The following is a 21,582-nucleotide window of genomic DNA, read 5'->3' as shown; positions in this document are numbered from 1 at the left end:
GAGGAAAAGGAGGAGGAGGAAAAGGAAGGGCGGCCGCCGCCGCTCGCCCTCCTCTCCCCCCTCGCGGTGCACGCCGGGCGGCGGGCGGCCATGTCGCGGCTCTGGAGCTGGCGGCGCCTCACCGCCCCGGCCCGCCCGCAGGTCTGTGCGCGGCGAAAGGCTGTTTTATTTTATTTTTGTGCCTTGCGGTTGGAATTTTGTGCTTGTCTTCCAGCCGGGGGTTGGCGCTGAGAGCGCTGGGCGAAGGTGCAGCGAGCCCCTCTCGCAGCTGGCTCGGGAGCGGGGTGCCCCTGGTTGTGCCCCAGAGCCGTGGGTCCAGCACGGGGCTCGCTGCTGGGTTGCCTTAGGTACCTCTGTCCTCCCACCCCAAACCTGCTCCCTGCGGCAGGTGGGAGACAGTGTGTGCCTCCTCATCACCCAGCTCCTGCGTCACCGGCTGCAGCTCGCTCTGGTTGCCCTACCACCGAGGGAAGATGCTCCACAGTTGTACGCCCTGTCTGGGGTGCGGGTGTTACGTTGAAACCCCGGTGACGAGTCAGGACTGTCTGCTTCTCGGAGAAATGAATATGGGGCAGAAAATCCTTTGGACATGCTGGTCAGCCTGGTTGTGACAAAACGCTGATACCAGCTTTCTTACTTGGTGGTTGCAGGGGACTAACTCAGCAAGTCTCTGTTCAGCCCCCAGGGGCTGGGTGTTTGCATTCTCCCAGCGTGTTCTCCAATCACTATGATTGGCAGTAATTGCCAAATGAATGCTCATTACTTAATCATTTCTAAGTGAAATTTCTCCAGTCAGTCAGAAGCAGTTGGAGAAACGTGTTTCAAAAGAAATCTATTTCTTATAACAACCGTACTGTCTTGTGTGACAGCCCCACTGATGTTTGTCCTCTCTCTTGAGGAGAAACCTGGATGTAGGAAGTTTAAAAATGAATGTACATCAAACATTAGAAATGTTTTTCTTTCTTTAAAGAGAGTGGAGCAAGCCTCTGAGTATGCCATCTCTGAAGCTTTTTCCCTTCAAGAGCCGAGGTATCCACAAGGGCTGTGTGGTCCTGTGACGAGGTTGGAAACTGTGGAACAGCTGCAAGATCATGATGAGGCCTGTAAGGAAGGTGAGATGAAATACTGCTTGCCACAAGCTGCCGAAATGAACTCTTCTTGATCCAGCACTGTGGTTCTGGTCTGAACAGGCTGTTAAAAAGCTGCAGACCAAAAGAAACAGTTCGTAGCAAGACAGATTGGAGCCTTTCATCTAAGGGACAAAGGCATAAAAGAAAACTTGGTGGAGTTCAGGGTAGATCTTAATTAGCATACCTGAGAGAATGATGAACTCCCTGTCTCCTGGAAGTTTCACGTCAAGACAAGGATGAATACTGTCTTTGAAGATCTGGTCAGATACAAGTTGCTGGGCATCAGGAAACTGGATGAAATTACCTGACAGATTTTTGACAGCAGGACAGATGTGAAAATGGAGTGGCCCTGTGTAACTTTCACATCTATGAATAATTTTGTGGTTTTCCTTTGATTCTCATGCAAAGTTTTCCTTGCCAATTAACTAACTAAATATTCTCTTTGTAATGTCTGCAGCCGCAAGTACTTACTGAAATTTGAAAGTAAAACTAATACATTTAAAAAAATAATATGATTTCCTATCCATGCAAGAAGTACATCTGCAGTGTAGGAGATAGGATTTTAAAACCAGAGTGAACCATTCTTTTAAAACTCAACACTGAGCTGTACAGAAAGAAATGAAGACAAATCTCCCAAGTGCATCCTCTTCAAAACAAGAGGTCAGCTTTTTAACTTGTAAGCAACAGCAGTTCAACTAATAGCACAGAGTACACATATCTGCTTACCGTGCACTGTTGGAATATATTATGCAGCATAGTGGCTCAAAAGGAGCTGTCTTTGCAGTTGCTGGAGAAGTTGCTTGCTTTCCTCATGATTCCTTATTATTTTTGTTTGTCCTTTTCTGCTAGTGTTTCCCTTTTTGTATTTGCCAATCCCTCGGGATTGTTACAAGCACAAATGAAAGTGTTTTATCTGGAAGTCTGTTATTAGAGTATTTAATGGCATTATCTGCACATATTCCATTTTGCAAGGAAAGGTATGGATAAGAGAAGTGCTAGAACTCATTTATTCCAGTTATGAAGAGCTCACATTTCAGTCAAAAAAGTAACTCCGTTCCCAAGTGATAAGCTGTTTTTCTCTCTTATTTTTTATATCAGATATATTTTCTTGTTCCTGAGCTGAGAGATTATAGAGAACAAAAGTGATTTGAAGGACAATAAACATCAAATTTATGTTTTCTTAAAAAACAACAACAACAAAAAAAAACAGCAACCCATTTTAAAGAAGTTTAGAAAGGCTTTACTGCCTTAGAAATATCAGGACTCACTGGGAATATCTTCATTTTGTGTTAGAACTAGAGATTTGAGCAGCCGTTCGTCCTGTCTAAAGGCTTACAGCCCCGCAGTGGCTGACAAGATCCCCGCTCTTTGCCCATCCTTGCTGCATGGATGCCTCAGCTTCTTGTAAGGCTGCTCCTGATGCAGTTTGCAGTGTTCTGCTTCAGGAACAGCCTGGCCACCCACGCAGTGAGGCCCGGTGTGCTGTTGAGGCAGCAGCCACATTAGCTGTCCCTGCTCTTGAGTAGGAGCTCTAAAGAAGGAGTTTTTTGCATTTTTCTGCAGAAGAGTATGGAGAATTTGCAAATAAGTCCACAGAAGGACTTTATACCCAGTTGTGTATTAGGCATCTATCTCACTGAGTAGTAGCAAATCTGTCGTGGGTGAATTCCTGTAGTTACATCTTCTGACTGCAGGTAGTCCCTGCTGAAGCTTGCTCCATGGCAGATTTTTAATCTAGTAGTTACTGGAGCTGTGGTACTTGCAAAGGTTAACCTGTATGCTTGAAGCACACATTTGTCCAAACTGCTTCTTTTTATATTGAACATATGACAACCCTGGCTGTACATGTGGAAAATATCTTAAGTGTCTGCAAGTGCAGTGGTGAAACATTTAAAAGCTATCTGAGTTATGAATTGCTTCCTATGAATTCTGTCTCCTTGATAAACGTTTTTATAATCAAGAGTGGTCTCAATGTCCAAAGAACCTTGTAGAAAAAATTAGGTGGAAAAGAATTCATTTGTGACGTATGTGACAGGGAAAAAAAACTGCCACCTTCTCTTCCTGTTCTTTTATAGATCAGGAAGATGAGATGAGAATTATTATCCCTAGTCCATTTTATGTTGCAGATCAGCTTTCAGTCATTTTAGAATGTCTTTCCTGCATGTGATATAACCATCCCAGAGACAGAGTCATGCTAGCTTACGCTTAGGCATATATTTTTAAAGCTAGTAAAGTCATCATCAGTCTCTTTCCTTGTGATAGCCCGAGAGCTGCTCAGTAGCTGGATGAAGTCCAAACTGCAACTGGAGCTGATGAGCGATGGAGAAGCCAAAGTTGGCTCTGTCCTCCCGGGAAATCCTTCTACAGCCATTCCGAAGTACGAGCGGTTTGATGGTGAGAGCACAGCAAAGCGGTTCTTGGCTCCCTTTCTGAGCACGTGCTGGGGAAGGGAGACGGGCTGTTGGGCTGACAGCTATGAGTCTCTGAGGCCAGGAGCGTGGGCTCAGGTGAAGCGAGTACAGATGAAGATTTTTCTTCTCCAGCTCTGACAGCGGCTCGCTGTTGGGCTGCACAAACATCTGATGTCTCCCTTTGTAAAAGAGATTTTATTTCTGTTGCTTTTGGGTATGTGTGAGGCCTGTCAAATTTATACAACGATTTGAGATGCTCAGAGGCAAGGCAGTAAAAAATGGACAAAATGTTGTTGCTGCTCTAGTGTGTTCAATGGGAGACTGATTAAGACTCTCTGGGGATAAATGGAGTGCAGTCACTGTGTCTGCTTTCATCAGAAATGCATTCACAGGCTGGGAAAGTGATCCCTTTAATTACGTTAGGCTTCGTGATCCAAGACAGGGGTTTATTCATTTCAGGCTATCTTGAGATGATCTGAGTTCCTCATTTCAGACTTGTGCAGCTCTCTGGAACATGAATTGGAAAGTTCTTCTGCCCAAGAATACCTACAGCATCTTTTGCAGAGCGAAGTTGTGAACTGCAGGATACTGGAAGACCTTAGGCTTGAAGACACGGAAGGAAGACAAAAACTTGCAGATCCACGAATAACCATGGAGCTCAGACACAAGCAGGTATGCAGGCAGGGCAGCACAGCACAGTTAAAGAAGTAAGATAGAGGATTATAGGATTAGATTAAGCTCAGTGATACTTCCCCAGTGTTCTCTCCCAGCCTGCAATAATCCTTGACTTGCAGGCAAATACCCTAGGATACTTTTCCAAGGTTTAGCTGAAAAGTTACTGTTTCTACTTGCATGTTAGCCATTTACAGTAGCTTGCATGGGAAGCTTTCACTGTTAAGGTGAACTTCCACTATTTCATCGTTTCAAGTTTTCCCCCTTTCTGAAGACTGACAGGAAAAGCCACCAGACCCTCAGCTCTGAGTTTGCTCCCACCACATAATCTTGGTTTAACCCCGCTCTCATAACTGGTGTTTTTTGCTGGTCAGAGAACAGAACCAGTCCAGTCAGTGACAGCTACGGATAGGGTTGCATGCTTCCCACCCTGTCAATCTACAATGAACCTCAAATTCTTCAGCTTTTGGCACCTGCATTGACTTTTGCTGTTTTCTTCCTTCCCAGGTGAAAGAAAATCGACTGAGGCGTCAGAAGGTGTTAGAGCTGCAGAGGCAAGAAAAGTCCCTGAAGAAATCCATTCTGTCTGAGGCCAAGCTCCAAATACAGGAGGAGGACAGAAGGAAGGCCCTGAAGGCCAAGATGGAGGAGGAGGAGATCCAGAGGGAAATGGTGAAGCTGCGAAAGGAAATGGCTGAGAAGAGGCAAACCATGGCAGAAGCACGGAGAATGTAAGAGGGAGAGAGGGGCATGGAAGGCACCATAGGGAAGAACAACTTCTCTTATTAGCTCCTTTTGGTAAATGTAAGAGGAGTGGTGGTCCCAAAGGAAACATTTTCTATTCCTGTCTCCAAACTTTCCCCAAACCTTTTGCTCCTTTGTTACTGACTTCAGTGGCAGAATCTCTCATTAGAAGATGGGCTAAAGATGTTAGACTCCCTTCAGCCATTACCAGTAGGTACACGCAATCACAAAAGTAGGAGCATGCTTGCACCGCTGTGCATTCTCTCCATCAACTCTGTGGCCACATCCAGCCTTATCAGTGTTTAATACAGCATGAAAACCAGTGCACTGAAGAAAATGCATGAAATTGCAATGAAAATGCTGGCCAGCCTAGAATAGTCTATGTTGAACGTCAATCGCTTAATAGACTTCCTCTCCTGTGGGAGAATAAAGTGCACTGTTGGCTAAGAATTCTGCAGAGAGATGCTCTTTGCTTCTGCTGAGCTTGGATTGCTACAGAGATGTGACTTGTAGGGATGCCATTTATTTACTTAGGCAGCCCTAATATCCTAAATCTTCTAATGCGAGAAGATTTATTGAAATGTATTGAAATGTGGGCTGTTCTCTAGGAAGGCTAAGTTAAGTAATCAGCAGCTTTCTAGAGGTCATTCTCTTAGGATTGGCAAAAAAGGGAGTGAGGTCTGTACTACAGTAATTTCCTTATTGTATTAGATCTTGATGTTTGCTCACTTTCCAGGGAGGGGAAGAGACAAGAAGAAAGCCAGAATCTGTCAGTGCAGGAGGTATCTATTACGGTGTCACCGCCCCTGCACCTGAAGAAAGAAGAGCAAGAAAAGGAGAAACAGAGAAAGGCTCAGGAGCTGCTGATCAAGATTCACACCAACAAACAGAGAGTAAGCATCACTGTCCTTTTATCTGAGACTCTGAACTACCTGCCCTCAGGTACTGTTTGCAAAATTGAAGTAAAAAATCCTAGTTATTAGTGTTTTTTTTTTTCCTTTTTCCAAGCTCTCCTCCTGATATCAGGCAAGTAGAAAAGCAGGCCAAGAAGTACACTGTAAGACTAGGAGCGAGAAATCTGGAGACACCACACCCAGTCTGGGTCGCAAGTGTACCCAGTGGAAGATTTCACTTAGACCTGTGGAAAAGGTGTCACTTCCAGTTGCAAACACAAAGGCTTCTGCAGCTGAGGAACAGGCAGATGTACAGAGGCGGCAGCTGTAGAGGAAGATTTGCTTTCCCCTGAGGAAGGAAGTGGGGAGGGAGAAAGCGGCACAGAAGGGAATGAGAAGCCCTTACTGTGTGTATGGGAAGATATTTAAAGGTTGCCTTGAAGAGCCTGGTACAGGAGCAGGGGGGGTAGGAAAGAGAAGTGCTGAGGGCCTGTGCTGACTTCTGAGTTGTCTCCAGGAGCTGAAGTATGCCAGTTTACACACAGTAACAGGTTCCTTGAGCATCCACCCCTACCAGGTATAGGGGAATATTTTGTGATACTGCAGCAGCCCGAGACAAACATGTAGCCTTTAGTAATTCCTACCAGGAAGCTAATTCTTTTTCCCTGGTTTTTGACTGTTACTCCTCTAGTTCTGAAAAACAGCACAAGAGCAGTGCTCTGAAGGGAAATAAAAACACAAGTTTCCTGGAGCCTTGAACCCACTTACCTGTTATTGGGAGATTAAGCTGGAGAAACTGGTTGGGTGAAAACAGTAACTGGTTTTATTGGTAGTTAAACTGTAGGGGAGCTTCCCATCAATCAACTGTTCTCCATGTCTTATCACTAGGGGTATCTAAAGGTGGGGATTTTCCCTTTTTCTCACCCTGAGAGTTTACAAAAGTAAGAGAGATTCCCCTGCTCATTTCTGATGCTGCAGCCAGCTCTGGGTTAAACATGTTGCATCGAACCCTTACAGTTGGAGAGATTTTTGTACCGAATGATCTTATATGGGTGGTTTCAGCGAAGGGAATAAGCTTCCCTGGGTGCAGTATGTATACCATCCATCATATAATGTTTTCAATTAACAGAACAGTCGTCATTAACGTCTACTTCTCTACATCTAGATTTTTTTTTTTCCGTCAAAGAATCTCAGCTTTAATGGTGATTCTCCCCCGGCTCACTTCATCTCCCCGGTCTGCTGGATGTGAGCTTGGCTACTGTTTAGCAGTACACAGCCTCTTTCCAGCACAGTCTAAGCTGTGAAGATAAGCCTAAAGGAAGCCACAGAACAATTTAGAGCTGGCATAATGTGAAAAGCCGCAGCTTAGCCAAGCTAAGCAATAGTGACGTTGATTATTTTCTTAAAGCAGAAAGAAATAGCTAATACATTGACATTTTGTCCTTTTTGTAAGTTTTCATTTGGAGATTTCAGTGACCGAGAGGAATGCCATTATTACAAGGCATTATCACAAAAGGGGAACAGCTGAGTCCTGTGAGTTGACCCACTTGGAGGATCAAAATGAACAGTGTCTGCAGTGGCAGGGCTAGAATTATGGGGTAGATTAGATAGCAAATTGCTGTTCTGTACAATGTAAATCACTCCCAGAGGCAGCGAGTCTAATTACACAATAGGGGAACGGTTTGGCTTCCTACTGGAACAAAGGTGAGCTTAGGTCATGTCATAAATTCATGCTGGGAAGTGTCTTGAGTTTTGTCTAAGTTGGAAAAAATCAGCAACTGGTCCATGGAGCTGTTTGTTAACTCTTCTCCACAGAAGTGCCCTTGTTTATAGAATCTTAGGCATTTTCCAGATTTTGAAACATCTTTCTTACCTCTAGAAACCGTTCCTGTATTCCTCACGCATTTTATTCCTTATTATACTTGGTGAACTGAACGTGTATCACTCAAAAGCATGGAACCCCATGGTGTTCTCTTTCTAGTCTGCCTTTTGCAGAAGACTACCTTTGCTCTGCATTATTTTATTTTACTTTCAAGGTATATATGGAAGTGGGGATTCTAAAAAGAACCTCAAAAGCAAAAGTCAGATAAGGGGGATGGTGGAGAGGATTGGCGTTTGTGTTGGACTGTACCTTACTCATTGGTTTTCTGAAACTCTCCCATGCAGTGCATGCAGCGACATTTCTCTGCTTGGTTCAAACTCATTCTGGAACACAGAATTAAAATGGGGAAAGCCAGAGCCCTTGCTGACTGGAAATGCCAAATGAAGGCCCTGCGAGCCTGGAGAAACTATACTTGGACCCAGAAAGTACAGCAGGAGACACAGCAATTGGAAGTCCATCTCCAAGACCAAAACAGGTAGTGACCCTGCACTGTGAAGTTCCTCCAGCTGCAGCAGTACTCTGTGTGGTGACAAGAGGGCTGTAAAAGGGGCTTGCCAGTTAGCCAGCAGCAGGAAAACAGAAGCTTTTTGAGAAAATTGCTACATTGCCTACATTCTGCTGGAGGCCTTGCGGCACAGATGAAAAGGAGGAAAGAGAGAAACTAGAGCGTTAGCACTTTCTAACAAGCCTGCAACTCTCTCTCTAGGTATTTTCCCTGGAAATCTCATTTTGGCTTGCTCTGGGCCCCAGATAATAGGAGGGTATCTCCTACTTCAGTAGTATTACAGCTGTTTTGACCAGTCCCTTTCATTAAGGCTGTAGGATCAGTTCCCTGTCAGCAGGGAAATATCCTGCTCTTGCAGGTGTCTGGGAGGCTGTGTGGGGAGGCACTGGCACTTCCCCCTCTCTGTGCAGCTGCCCAAGCGTGACAGAGGAAAATGCAAAATGCCAAGTGGGACACTTACTGCAAAGTAATGGGCATCATCTCTGCCTTCCCATTCCTCCTTGGCAAAACGCTACAGCTTTGGAGGGCCTCCAGAGCTGAACAACAAAAAGACCTGGGAAGTTATGGGGCCTGGACTACTGTACTTGATGGAGTTGTTTCAGGCAGGCTTGGACAGAAGCCTCACTCCTATCGTAACAAAAGTGCTTTCTCATTCAGGAAAAACCAGCTGTCTGCAGAGCATAATCGGCAGCGGCTTCTGCGCTGCTGCTTTCTAGCATGGCAGCGCTGGAGCCAAGCAGAGACAGAAAAGCGAGAGCTGCAGCTCAAGAGCGAGGAGACAAAGAGGAAGATGGCACAGCTGCTGGAGGCAGTGTCACTGGGGAAGGGGGCCCTGGACAGGCCACAGGAGGCTAGCAAGCCTAGGACAGCAAAAGTAAACCAGCATCAAGTTTTGCAGCAAGAGAAGGTAAAGCTTTCCATATAGCTTTGTCTATCGGCATCCCTGTAATCTCACAAAGTGCTTTTGTGCAATTCGAAATAAAGAGCAGAGGAAGGTTTTTTGCCCAGGGTGACCACTAAATACCTGCCTACTGTTCAGGAGGGAAGCCTGTTAAAGAGCAGAGGTAACCATGAAGGACAGCAGATGAGTTTTAAAAATAAAATGATCTCTTATGCTGCCAGAGAACAACCCTTCATGTACGCTGAGTCGCAGTGAGCGTCCCACCCCCAGATCACTTCTGCTGAGAGATTAGTTACATCTTTGATGCCTGCTTAGACTGAAGAAGAATGACTTTTGACTGCATGACGAGATTTTGTCATGGCAGTGCAGCTCTCTGGCTTTTCAGAAGTGGGGGGGAGCTGTCAGTGAATATCTCAGGATAACGCACATCACAAGGAGGTAGGAGAATCAGGATGCTTCCTTAAATTGTCTTTTGTCAGAGCCTGCCTTTCCTTTCCGTCTATAAAACCTGTAAAACAGCACCCAGTATGAGAGCTCACACATACAGACACGCATATTACAGTTCAAGCTGTTCATTTGCTTAAATGTCAGTGAAGGTTGATTTCCTATTGTGCATAAATCATCCTAGACGGCCAGTATTTTTCTTCAGATGTGGTGGAAGAGCTTGTGCTGGAAGGATGGGACTGAATTTGGAGTTTGACCTAGGAATCAGAAAGCAGAGCTGGCATCTGATGCCTCTTCTGAGAAAAAAACAGGTGTCAGAGAAGGCACAGCCTGACTCCCCACTGTGCACCAGTTTCATGGTAATACTTGACCTAAGCTGGAGAAGAGGCAAGAAAGCAGCCCTTTGTAGACTGTTCTTCCATTTGAAAAGAGGCTGTCCAGTAGATCAGCCTTGTGGACCACTTGTATTTCATTTTCAACAACTGTTTTTCCTTTATTCTCAGTCTGAGCATTGCATAGGGACAACAGAGTCCAAAAGGGATCGTGGTAATCCTCGAGAGGTGAGCTAACCCCTGAAGATTGTGTAGCTGAGATTGCCCTACTTTTCAGGCCCCTCACTAGATTTTTCATTCAAGAAACGCTTATTATGTGGAAAGGGCAGAAGAGAGGTTGATTTCAATTAATGCCAAATCTTTCTTTTTGTGTTTTTTTTTTCTTTCCCAGCCAACTGAAACATGCCTCATACAGGAAGAACCCGACCAGACCAGAGACCACTCTTGTTGGGATGCTGCTCACACATCTCATTCCAACAGAAAACCCAAGTTTGCCTGGCAGATCACCCTAAAACATGCAGCCCTGAATGCCCAGGACCAGGCTACGTACAGGAATCGAATAGCCACTCTCCCCCAGCAGTTTCAGGCACCCAGCCCCAAGACAACCCCTGCTTATGGTAGTTGTTTTGAGCACCGTTACGCCTTCCAGCAACGTCTGATTGAGGAGCAGAGGCAGCAGCTTCAGAAACAGCAAGAGCTGATCCTTGAACTGCAGGAAAATCAGAGGCTGAGCAGAGCAAAAGGAGAGGCAGCACAAGCCATGGCAGTAACCCAGGCACTTAACAACTCTGCTTCCCAAACCAGGGAGTTAAAAATGGAGAGCGGAAGACAATCCAAATGCAATACCACCCCTTTGAGGTATAAGCCCCCTTGGTAGAGCGGGATCAGTTAGTCATCATATCTCATTTCTACCCAAGCTGAGCCAGAATTTGCCAGGAACGCTTCAGTCATACTAGTGCTATCTGCTGTTCCTCTTACCTGTGACCTAGTCTCAAGGGTAGCGTTGGTCTTGCCACAGTTCTCATCTTCTGTGTTCTGTATTGACTTGACACTGCGTGATCCATACAGGGTCCACTTAGAAACAGCAGCACTGGAGTGTTACACATAATAGCAGCAGGGATTTAGTTAGGAAAAGAGAGAAACTGTCATACTCAGTATTTCACAACATGCAGCAGCTCAGGGTACTCATCTTCTTTGTAAGGATGCATCATTAATCCCATTTCAGGCAGAAGAAATGTGTATCAGGGGCCCACAATGAAAATGTAGCACAGTGAAGGGTAGAAACTACAAGGCCTGTTTCTCGGTCTCAGGTAGTAGGTGTGAGACATGGTTTGACCAAGCTCACTGATTGATGTCTTCACTCTTCCTTTTCATAGCCTGCCTCTTTCTCGTAGGTCCCAGAACACCAGGGCAGTGATGCAAGGCAGGAGGCCCTCCACCCAGCTGACCTCAGCTCATCCCATACTGAAAGGTATTGTTCTTGGTAGCAAAGACCATGCCAGACTGCTTTCCTCAACAGCTCATCTGGAAACTTCTCTTTCTTTGCCTCTGACCAGCGCTGTGAGAGTGTGAGCTGTTTTCATGGCCAAGTCAGGCATCTGTAAAACCTGGGCCGCTGCAAGCACCCCAAGTTGATGCTCAGAACGCTGTGGAAACCATTAGTCCTAACACTTGTGACTGTTTCTGGTGTGACAAGACTCTGAGAGAAGCTCTACAGGTCATTTTGCTGTCAGTTTTATTCCCGTCGCACATCCAATCAACACTTAAACTGACCGCTCATTTTCACCTACCTTTGTCAGAGGTATTAAGATTTCCAAGAGAATGAAGTGCCAACCCAAGATTTTGTGAGACAACAGTAGGTAGGCTGGGGAAGGAGCTCCAGATCCCTCCCTTCTGTGAGGTAGCTCCCCTTCTCTGGCCATGCTGGAATGGCAGATACACATTAAACATGGAAAACAGCCTTGTCATACAGTGAATTAAGATCAGATTCTGCTACTTCCCTAGCTTATATCCTTCCGTATCAACCTAGGGGTAGTCACAGCCTGCAGGAAAGACTGTCTGGTATGTGATTGTTGTGATGTTTTAACAGTCTTGGGATCACCATACCTTTTTGGCCCTGATTGCTGTGCATTAACAGATGCCTTTCGTTAACTGACTGTGTTCAGCTCCCACGCTACCTAGTACAAGCCATCACTCACTGATTGTCTGAGCTCTGTACAGCCTGGGGACAGTAAGAGTATTTTCAGAGCACTCAAGTGCTTTTCTTTGAAGATCCCCCTAAGTAGTTAAGTGCAAAGTCATCTCAAGATGATTTTCCCTTGGCAGAGAACCCTGGCACAGCTGAAAGGGAAAAAGAACTTGAGGAAACCTATTGTGGTCAAAGCAATTAAACGCCCCTCCAATTATGGATTGCTTCAGCCTGTGCTTTGTTTGTGACTGCAGAAGGAGTAAGCACAGGTTCTCAGGCCCACTGCATGTTCTGTGAGGTCAGACTAACACCTTCAGTGATAGCCAGCAAGACTGCAGCATTGCAACTCATCTCCCCAAAGCAGCATTAAGTAGTAGTTTCTCACTAGAGGGACCAAGTACCTATGTGTCACTGCGGCAGGGATGTTTTTCATCATGCAGTCACTCTAAGTAGTTGGAGCTTCCTAGAGACCTTATTGCAACTGCTGCTAAATCAGGTGCCCTGAGCCCCAGCGCTCATTCAAGGGAATAAAGAGATAAAACTTGTGGACGGACAGCTCCTTTTATAATCCAGGCTGTGACTGTCAACCAAGGAGGGTGGAGGGAATCTAACTGGGGCAGTCCTGAGTCTTAAAAGAGTTTGTGGGTTCCTCGTTTGTGAAACTGCCAGCCATAAGAGGCAGCAGAAAGCAAGTCACTTAGTCCTGGCATTGCCAGGTCACCAGGGGACCTGGCAGTAGAGAGAAGGGGTCATCCTTCCGATTCACCAAGCTTGTGCCATTATCCTGTAGCTCATTTGCACTAAGACTTATGTCCTTTTGTTGTTTCCACTTCTGTAGCTATGGAGGAAAGAGCAATTCAGCGGGCAGAACGGAGGAGGAAATTAGAAGAAGCCAAACAACAAAGAGAAGAGGAGAAACTGGTAAGGACAGTGGAAAATGAAACAAAGACTCTTTCATGCTATTCAAGTCATAAGAAATGCTATTTTAACGCCATGAAGTTGTGAACCAAGAAGAGGCGCTTTAGCCAAATGAGGAGTTTTATGGCTTGTAAAGAAAGCAGATGTCCAGCGTACATCAAAAAGTGACCCCACTAGCCCTGCCATATCACAGACATTTCATGTTGATGCTTGCTGTTACAACTCTAGAAGCAGCTTCCCTTACCACCCCTCCACCACCTCTTTCACGCCTACCTCATGGTTGTAACCGTTGTTGCCAAGGATGGGAAGAGTGGAATTGAAATCCACCTGACTGGACCTAGCAAATGGTGGGTTTTCCCTCTCCCGTCTGGTCAGGTCATGTGCAGCTTGAGGAAGTGCAGTCTGACCTAGTAAAAATGCCGCATCTTGGTTTCTAGCAAATCTCTTCTGAAAAGGGAAGATATTGACAATATTTGCATAGCTAATATAGAAATTCCGTGATATGCATCAAACAGGAGCCTTCTTAGCTTCAAGGCATTAATCTGTTACTGAGAACATCAATCCTAATTTGCATTAGGATTAGAAAGCTCAGAACTGGGGTTCTAAAACAATCAGTGTTTCTTCTCCAAGGAAGAGGGATGTGCATGCATACTAGGAAGCTTAAACAAACCTTAGAGAACACTTCAACCATAGAGTGGGCAGACAAGCATTAGGTTAGGTTTCCTCAGCTACTGCTGCCATGATCACAGAGACTGGAAGAAGCACAGTCATTATAATCATGCATTATCATGTGGGTTTGAGGCCTTTGATGCATACACCAAGAACAAGAACTTTGTGGAATGAAAGCAGGCTGGGGTTTGCAAGGGGAACGGGTGAACATTCAGAGAAAGATATTGTGTGTACACATGTACCACACATAACCAGTGCTGAAGTAAAACAGCTTCTTTGGTCTTCAGTGTTTGGAGAAAAACATATGTGAGCACCTGTAATGCTCTTTAACATGCAGATGTAAAACTTCAGAGCAGAGTCCAGTGGTTCAGTACTGACTTCAGCAATCATGTTATCAATAAGTAACCTGGGGTATGATTTTAAGTATTTTATTGGAAGAGTGGGCAAGTACTATAACTTAGGGCAAAGAAAGATGGCCATATATAGGTAGTAGAAGGAACACTTCCTTCTCCCCCTCTTTCACAGTTCATTGTTCAGTGCAGATCATGTCTAGTATGTGACAAAGTCTGCTTCCTTCTGAAGTTTCAGGTTCTGGACAGTACTAGAATACTGCTTGTCTGAGAAAGTTTAGAGGACTGTGTTCTCCAAAAAGGTCGCATATGCTGAACAAAATTTTATCGTCCTCCATTTTCTCCATTTCAAGGCCCAGATGAAGGCTGAAGAGGAAGCACGTCAGAAGAAGGAGGCAGAGGAAAAGGAAGCTCAGCAGGAAAAAAGACGGGAGGAGAGGAGGCTACAGAAGCTGGTGACCAAATACCTCAGCTGTCTCACCCACCTAACAGGGATAGGGAAGAGGAGCCGTTACCCACTAGCACTGAGTCAGCAGCCAGGGGTGTGAACTGAAAGCCTTTATTCACAGAGCAGTGTTCCACTGCACAGCACCAGCTGTGTCAGCTCACCACCTCCTTCTTTTTTAGGGACATTAGTAAAAGGGCTGTGGCCCGAACGTGCTGTGAAGCATGTACTGTCCCCATCTCACCAGCCAGACTAGAGGTCCCAGCTGGTGGACATCCACTGCCGAGCTACAGCCACGTAAACCTCCGCAGTGGCAGCTTGTCTGGGCCACTTTCAGGCTGCTCCTTCCACCTGTATCCTCTTCCAGCATACACAGTGATACCAGTCACAAACACACAACTTATCAGTAAACAAGCCTGAGAGATCTACCAAGGGCAACCTTCCAGTTGAAGAATTAGCGGCATCCTCTCCTTGGAGCTAACAGTATCCAGCAGCCTAGGAATAGCCCCGTGTCATTCTTGTTACTTGCAAATGAGCTATACTAATAACCCAAATAGCACCACACTTGAAATCCTACTGGAATTTGACCTACAAGTGCTGTCCTACTTGCACTGAGTGTTTTAGGATGTTTGACCTTCATCTTTGAGTCTCAGTCAAAAATATCGTACAGTTATATAATACCCACGTACCTTCCCTGCTATTTAAGCTAAATTCCATGCATAAACTCAGAAGCATTTTTGTACAGGTTTTCAGTCTAATTTTATAGACATAGAAAGCTACCCTTCTCGAGCTCACCAAGGCACCCTTCCTCACATGGATGAAGGCCCATCAAAAGAAAGTTGTTGCTATATCAGCACTGCTGGTAGCCACAGATTACAGGGACGGTGATTGTAACACCAAACTGTGGTGCTGAGGGAAGGCCGTACATTCACACAGGGCCAACGAAAACAGGTTCTAATACACTGGGTCATGCCTGATCTGCACTGCTAATGATGATGCAGATTCCCATGTCCTGTGAGATCAGGACCTTCAACTCCAGTATGACAAGCTTAATGTTCATTTCATGCAGGCTGAATTAAAACTACTGCTCTTTGTATTGTAGAAAGAGCTGGAGAAGCAGAGGAGGCTGGAAAGAGATCAGGAACTCCAGAAAAAGGCCAGAGATCACTATGAGAGCGTCCTGCTGAGAAAATTGGGAATGGTGCCGTGGAAGAGGCTGAGGGAGCAAGCCAAGGAAAACTTGGTGGTAAGTGCTGAGGATAAAGGAAAGGACTGGCGTCATGGGAGAAAGGAAAAAAGAATGGATGCAGAAGGTAGCAGCAACCTTAATGGGCTCTTAAGCCAGGTAGAAATGGCAAAGCAAAAATTCTCCTTGCACACCCTGCCCTACATTAGTGCTTTAAATCAACTCATCTGACAATAATCATGAAAGGTCATCAAAAACCCACAAGGGTGGCCTCCTCATTTATAGCTGATTAAACAGGAACCAAAAGGACAGAGAAAGGAATGAATTTCAACCTAATGAGAAGTCATCTTTTGTTAGCCTACACTTGTCTGCCATATTAACCGCCACTTGACTCGATGCCAGTAACACAGTGGGAGTTAGTTTAGTACGATACAGCCAAAAAAATAAGCTGAAATTATATGATGTGAGCCTGCCAGTTCTTCTGCACCACAGCAAAGCTAATCAGATAATTCTAAGGCATTGTATTTAGTAGTTAACCCCAGCCCATCACTAGGGCTTTCCTTCTGCCTGGAGTCAGTACTGGAGGGCTGTTGGCCACTGCTAGAAGTAAGATACCACAGGTGACAATCCAGGGATCTGTTCTGGCCTGGCCACACCTTCAGTGCAGAAGAGCTAGTGGCTTGTGAGACCGTGACACACAAATATTGCTAATGAAACATTTCTGTACGTGAATGAGTTGGCATGCCTTATCAGAAGTAGACTAATAGCACTCAACTGTATCCCGAAAATGTAGCCAAAGCCCAAGGCTAAGCTGGCAAGCTTCCATTTAAGTCATTGGAACTGCAGCTACTGAAGAGCTCAACCAAATGCACATGGGCATCCGGCTGGGATGAACTAGGGGGATAGCAGCTGCTCTCTAAGTCGTCCTGCTGTTCAGCCTTAAGGAGCAGGTTGGACTGAACTGTTAGGCCATGCCTCTGCTCCATTCACAACAGGTCAAACCGCACGTCTAGTTCAAAAGGATGTTCTCTAGGAGTGACACAGCAGTGGTGTAATAGGGAGACTGGTCTTGTTCCTTATGCTGCCTCCTCTTTGTGGGAATTCAATGCTGTAAGGTATTCCAGCTGTCAGACACCTGCATTTTAGAGGCCCCCAAGAGCTGAGGTAATTTTCTAGCATAGCCAGCTTTCAGTAGCTGAGGCTTTTGTAGTCGCTAGTCCAGATAACTAGCTGCCTTCTCTCTGCCTTTGCTCAGGTGGCCGAGAAGCACCACTGCCTGGGCCTGCAGAGGAAATGCCTGATGGCTTGGCTCCAGCACACCCAGAGCAGCCTTTTGGAGAAGGTGTCTCGGGCTGAGGACTTCCATTGCCACATGTTGCTCAGACGAGGCTTCAGGAACTGGCTAAAGGTTTGCCTGCACCCCAGTGGAGAAACAATACCAGGGGAGCCAGCTGCTGCCGTGCTTTCCCTTCACCACCACTCCACACACCTACAGCCCAAACTTTCCTGGCTTGCTCTGTCCCTATTCCAGCACCACCCCATTCCCTTCCGCAGAGGCCTCCTTCAGCTCTCCACCCTCCATCATCCTCCACAACCCAGGACACTCTCCTACATGCTGTTCCCCACTACCACCTTCATGCTTTCCCCTTGCTTCCTGATGATTTTCCTCCACTACTGTCCCTGTTGTTCCTCAGAGGCACTGTCTCAGCACTGCTCTGTATGTGTTTATTGGGCTGGGGGTGGGAGAAAGAAGCCATTCTCACCTCTTTCTGTCTTCCTTCCCTAGTACAAGGATTATCTGTCCAGTCTAGAAGAGAGAGCGAATACCCTCCGTGCAGCCTGCCTCAAGAAGAAGTTCTTCTGGGCATGGTTTCATCTGGTCATGGAGGAAAAAAACACCTTAAGGGAGAAACTGAAGCTTGCTACTGAACATAGCGACAAGTAAGTGCATTCCCTTGCCAGCAGTTCTTTTTACTTGGGTCTAATTCTACCCCATTGAATACTTTAGAGACTCTGCTCTTGACAGAGCAATGATCTGCTCCCCAGGAACATGTGAAAGGGATTGTATACTGTTGGTATTTTGTTTCTGTCATGTGCATAGACAACATCAGCATAGGGTTAGGGTAGGAATTTCCAAACAGCCTGGAGAAGGAAGTTTAGTCATATCCTTCACAGGACTTTTAAATCTGCTGAAAGAGAATACAGTGAAAGCAACTAAGTGGCTGAAACTTTCTAAGCTGATTAGCAGATCTGGCTATGCAGCTTCTGCTAAAAGCTGCCTTAGGAAAATCTTTAAGTACAATTATAACAAGCAGGAATTGTGCAGGAATTACGCTGTATTGTTTTGTCTACTGTGGATGATTTGGTTTACAAATCCAAAGTTGATAAACTTAGAAACCCTACTTAGGGCATTTTTTGTTTTCTGCCATCACCAGCCTGGTTTGGCAGGAAGAACTAGAGCAGACAGTTCTATTGATCACAACTGGAGCTGGATGCACCCAGTTCATTGTCCCATGACTGCATTCACGGTGCATTTTAACAAGAAGAGCTATTATCGAAGTCCAGCAGAAAACAAATACGTTCACCTACCTGACCATGAAAGCACAGCAGTTGCATGCAGTCGTGAGTAGGTTGTGCCTGTGCTATGGCCCAAACAGGATGTGCAGCACCTCAAAGGAAGAATTAAATGAAATTCACCTCATGTGGGGTATAATGAACCTGTTCTAGCTTGCTTAGTCTGTAAGGTCAGAACAGGGCCTGGTTTAACCCAACAAACCAGAGGAGGCAGGGAGAATTCAACCGCAGGAAGAGACTGGATTCATTCTACAATATGACCTTACATCAGGAGCATAGTCACGTTGTTCCTCTTTACCTCCTCCTGCCCCTGGCAACAGGCAGTTCAGCCCTCGGCACAGTGCACTGCTCTTTAGAAGGGACTGTTGCTCCCTGTTGCCATATGGGAACCCGGGGCAAGGCACCTTTGGTGCAGTGCTACAAGTCAGGTAAGAAATAGAGCCCAGCTGCCCGCGTCCCCAAGTAGTTGATCTGGACTGAGCGAGTCTGAATTTTACATTTGTGCTTCTGAAGAAACTGTCTTGGGAGACTGCTTATTCTTGAAGAAAGAAGTATTTCAGGGGAATTCCCTCTCAAATAGAAGTTAAGTTTTGATTACCTGGCATGTTATGCATACATCTTAGTGTCATCACTTTGTTCTGTGCTTCCCTCGTTTCTTTTAGGAGACTCATGCTGAATGCATTCAAAGCTTGGAGGCAGTACCCATTACTGATGAAAAAGGAAAGGGAGAGGGAGGAAAGGAGGAACCAGCTACGAAGAAGAGTAGCTGAAATTCTCCCTGACTTCCAAATGTAACAGAAGAAACTGGCCAGACCAACCCACGTGCATATGGAACCTACTTTGATGGTTTCATCACTTTGACTTCAGGTTCTTGCCCACAAGGTCCTCCCAGTTTGAGGTCTCCACTGGGAGGTCTGGGCTGGGTGGCAGTGAGCCCTAGGTAACCAAAGGCTAGCCCAGGGTGAGCTTTAGCCCAGGACCCTTTCTTCACGCAGAGCTGCGGCACTGACACTAACCCTCCTCCATCACAGGAGGCACGGAACTGAAATGTACCTATTAAGCAGAAACCTGGTGCTTTTCTGGTGCCAGTACTCTGTAGGGCGACAGCTTGATGGTAGAGCAAACAGACTTCACTGTCAGCTGATCCCTGCTAACCCCTACTGTGAACTTGGCCACCCAGAGAACAGCTTCTGGCTAACTGAGCCAGGGAAGCGTGGATGAGAGAAGGCGAGGGAAGAGCTATTTATGCAAATTGTATTTACTAACAGTCCAGGTTACAACATCACATACAGACAATCTAAAACCTGGACTCTTACAAGGCACAGTCTAGTCTACTGTGCTGGCCAGTTCACAAGCACAGTGCTTTGATTTTGGGTACAAGTGGTTATTCCAAGTTCATGATCCTCTGGCTTCACGTCCATCATTTAAACATTTCCCATGCTGGTCAACTGTAGTATTTGAAGATGGATTGTGCAAGTCTGTCTAGGCCCTTCCACTTGATCCAACACCTCAAATAACACCAAATATATATATATATATATTTTTTTTTTAAGTGCTTTTACATAAGCTCAAACAGAAAAAGAAGGTTTCTCATAATTCTTGAGCCTTAACCTGCAGCACAGTGCAGATATAGTAATGCAGGGAAGGTACAGTATGTCTTCTCTCAGCAATAGCATAAGGGAAGAATCTGGAGTCGCTTCCCCCTCACAAGATAGGCAAAGTTCTCTCCAAAACGATTTGGCAGTATGGAGAGTACTTGGGCAATGCGAGGAAGATGACAGTTTACTGTTATCCATTGTACTGGATAATTTTTAAATCCTGTATATGCAGTGAAAGCTTCCAATAAACCCAAATCTGAAACGAGCACAAGTGAGTTTTCAGTGTGAAGGCGTCAGAAGCTGAGGCACTGGGCTGAAGTCCCGTACAGAGAGCTCGCAGGGATCTGGCCAGAGAGCCTCCCCTCCCACACAAGCCAGGCCGTCCAGCAGACCCCAAGCGTCCTTCTGAAGACCGTGTCATGTCCAGCTTGCCTCCCACCACAGCACCTTAACATTTACCCTCTCCCCAGGGCTGATTTACAGACCTGACCACCAGCGGGTCAGACGAGCGCCTTATCCAAGCGCAGGGAGCTGAAGGTGCTGCGTGGCATGTGGGCGAGCACAGACCATCTGGCTGCGTTAGGAGCAGATTGCGAGAGGAAGCTACAAGCTGAGAAAGGGCTGAATAACTTGTCTTGCAGGGAGGAACAGGCACTGCAGAAGAGTGGCAAATTTCGCAGAGGTATGCGCCAGAGAGACTAGCAACAGGCTGAGCAGGGACTGAATCTCTGGCTACTCAGCTAGTTAGGGTGCACCAGTATAACGAACCGCACATTCTTCCCCCAACAACACTGCCACTGTTGGGCATTTTGTGCCCACCCACCATCCCCAGAAATAATGCTGCTTCTGTGGAGCACAGTTCACCCCCCAGGACTTGACATACAATCAGCATTTGCCTTTGAGAATGGGACTTTGTCTCTAATGCTCTTAACTTCTAGGGTTTTCTGGTAGTAGCTTTGACAAAGCTTTTCCTATTAAGTTGCTCTTCTGCTGGATAGTTCCAGCCCTGAGAATCCAGAAGATCCAGGAGGAGCTGTGCTTTGACACCCCTTTGCCCTTGCTATGGCTAATCTCATGCTAGCACAAAGCTGAAGCCTCAGCTGGACCCGGCCAAGGGACAGAGATGGTGTGACAGAGATGGTGTTCAGGGATCAGGCACATTCCTACTGACCCCAGTCCCAATCCAAGGGGAGATGAGAAGCCCCTCGGCTTCCCTGTTTAATCCATACCTGGTAGAAACAACTCATCCCTCCTTGGCAGAAGCAAGGCTGTGCCCGATGATGCTGTTGACAGACAGCACAGGACACCCCTAAAATCTGTGGCATGATGTTAGAGCTTTGCTAATGAAAGCTCCAGCAAACAGTTCCCAGCAGGAGGGTGACACACGTCAGACTGAGCAAACAGCTTCGGCCTGCAGCTGTGCTAGAGCATCCCTCCCGCCTCGGCACTCGGTTAGATGTGGATGTCTGTGCCTTAATGCTGGTCATCAGCCCACACTCTCAGCTCAGACCCACTCCTTCCTGTCAGCTCCTTGCTTTTCTTAGCCAGAGAGGGAGGTGGCTGCAGAGCCAGAGCCAGGCATCCCTTCTCCAGCAGGGCAGGGAGAGGGGGCATTGCCACAGGGGTGTAACAGCAAATTCACAAGTGTGAAGTGATTGCAAGCTCCCCTTCTCCCCATCCCCAGCCAGCACCTGCCCTGCAGAGTTCTTACTCACATGCCTTCCCAAAAACCTTGACCCC

At 46.2% G+C, this 21,582-nt stretch overlaps 1 protein-coding gene across 3 annotated transcripts; it reads left to right on the top strand.

Annotated features, from left to right (window-relative positions):
- Positions 1 to 20,101, top strand: CCDC191 (coiled-coil domain containing 191). Of its 3 annotated transcripts, XM_050708074.1 has the most exons (16): positions 1 to 141; positions 971 to 1,112; positions 3,393 to 3,524; positions 4,035 to 4,213; positions 4,721 to 4,944; positions 5,694 to 5,850; positions 8,017 to 8,207; positions 8,895 to 9,144; positions 10,306 to 10,772; positions 11,309 to 11,385; positions 12,941 to 13,023; positions 14,393 to 14,494; positions 15,587 to 15,730; positions 16,926 to 17,078; positions 17,457 to 17,611; positions 18,907 to 20,101. In XM_050708074.1, exons 1-16 carry the CDS (start codon positions 91 to 93, stop codon positions 19,037 to 19,039), a joined length of 2,640 nt encoding a protein of 879 aa, XP_050564031.1. In that variant the 5' UTR covers positions 1 to 90; the 3' UTR covers positions 19,040 to 20,101. The 3 variants fall into 3 exon arrangements, with proteins under 3 accessions (XP_050564031.1, XP_035396603.1, XP_035396604.1); XM_035540710.2 differs by having other exon boundaries at positions 77 to 1,112; positions 18,907 to 19,985; XM_035540711.2 differs by lacking the exon at positions 1 to 141 and having other exon boundaries at positions 970 to 1,790; positions 18,907 to 19,985.
- The last annotated feature ends 1,481 nt before the right edge of the window (positions 20,102 to 21,582 follow it).

The sequence above is a fragment of the Cygnus atratus genome, chromosome 1, assembly GCF_013377495.2.
Source record: "Cygnus atratus isolate AKBS03 ecotype Queensland, Australia chromosome 1, CAtr_DNAZoo_HiC_assembly, whole genome shotgun sequence".
Taxonomy (NCBI): Eukaryota; Metazoa; Chordata; class Aves; order Anseriformes; family Anatidae; genus Cygnus; species Cygnus atratus.
The sequence above is the reverse complement of the archived record's forward strand: the minus strand, read 5'-3'. Positions and strand labels throughout refer to the sequence as shown.

Excerpts from the sequence above, each read along its gene's own strand:
- CCDC191 (XM_035540710.2), top strand. The coding sequence starts at position 878 with ATGTTTGTCCTCTCTCTTGAGGAGAAACCTGGATGTAGGAAGTTTAAA. Across the intron at positions 4,945-5,693 it reads ATGGCAGAAGCACGGAGAAT|GGAGGGGAAGAGACAAGAAG; the intron begins GTAAGAGGGAGA and ends CTCACTTTCCAG. Across the intron at positions 10,773-11,308 it reads TGCAATACCACCCCTTTGAG|GTCCCAGAACACCAGGGCAG; the intron begins GTATAAGCCCCC and ends TCTTTCTCGTAG.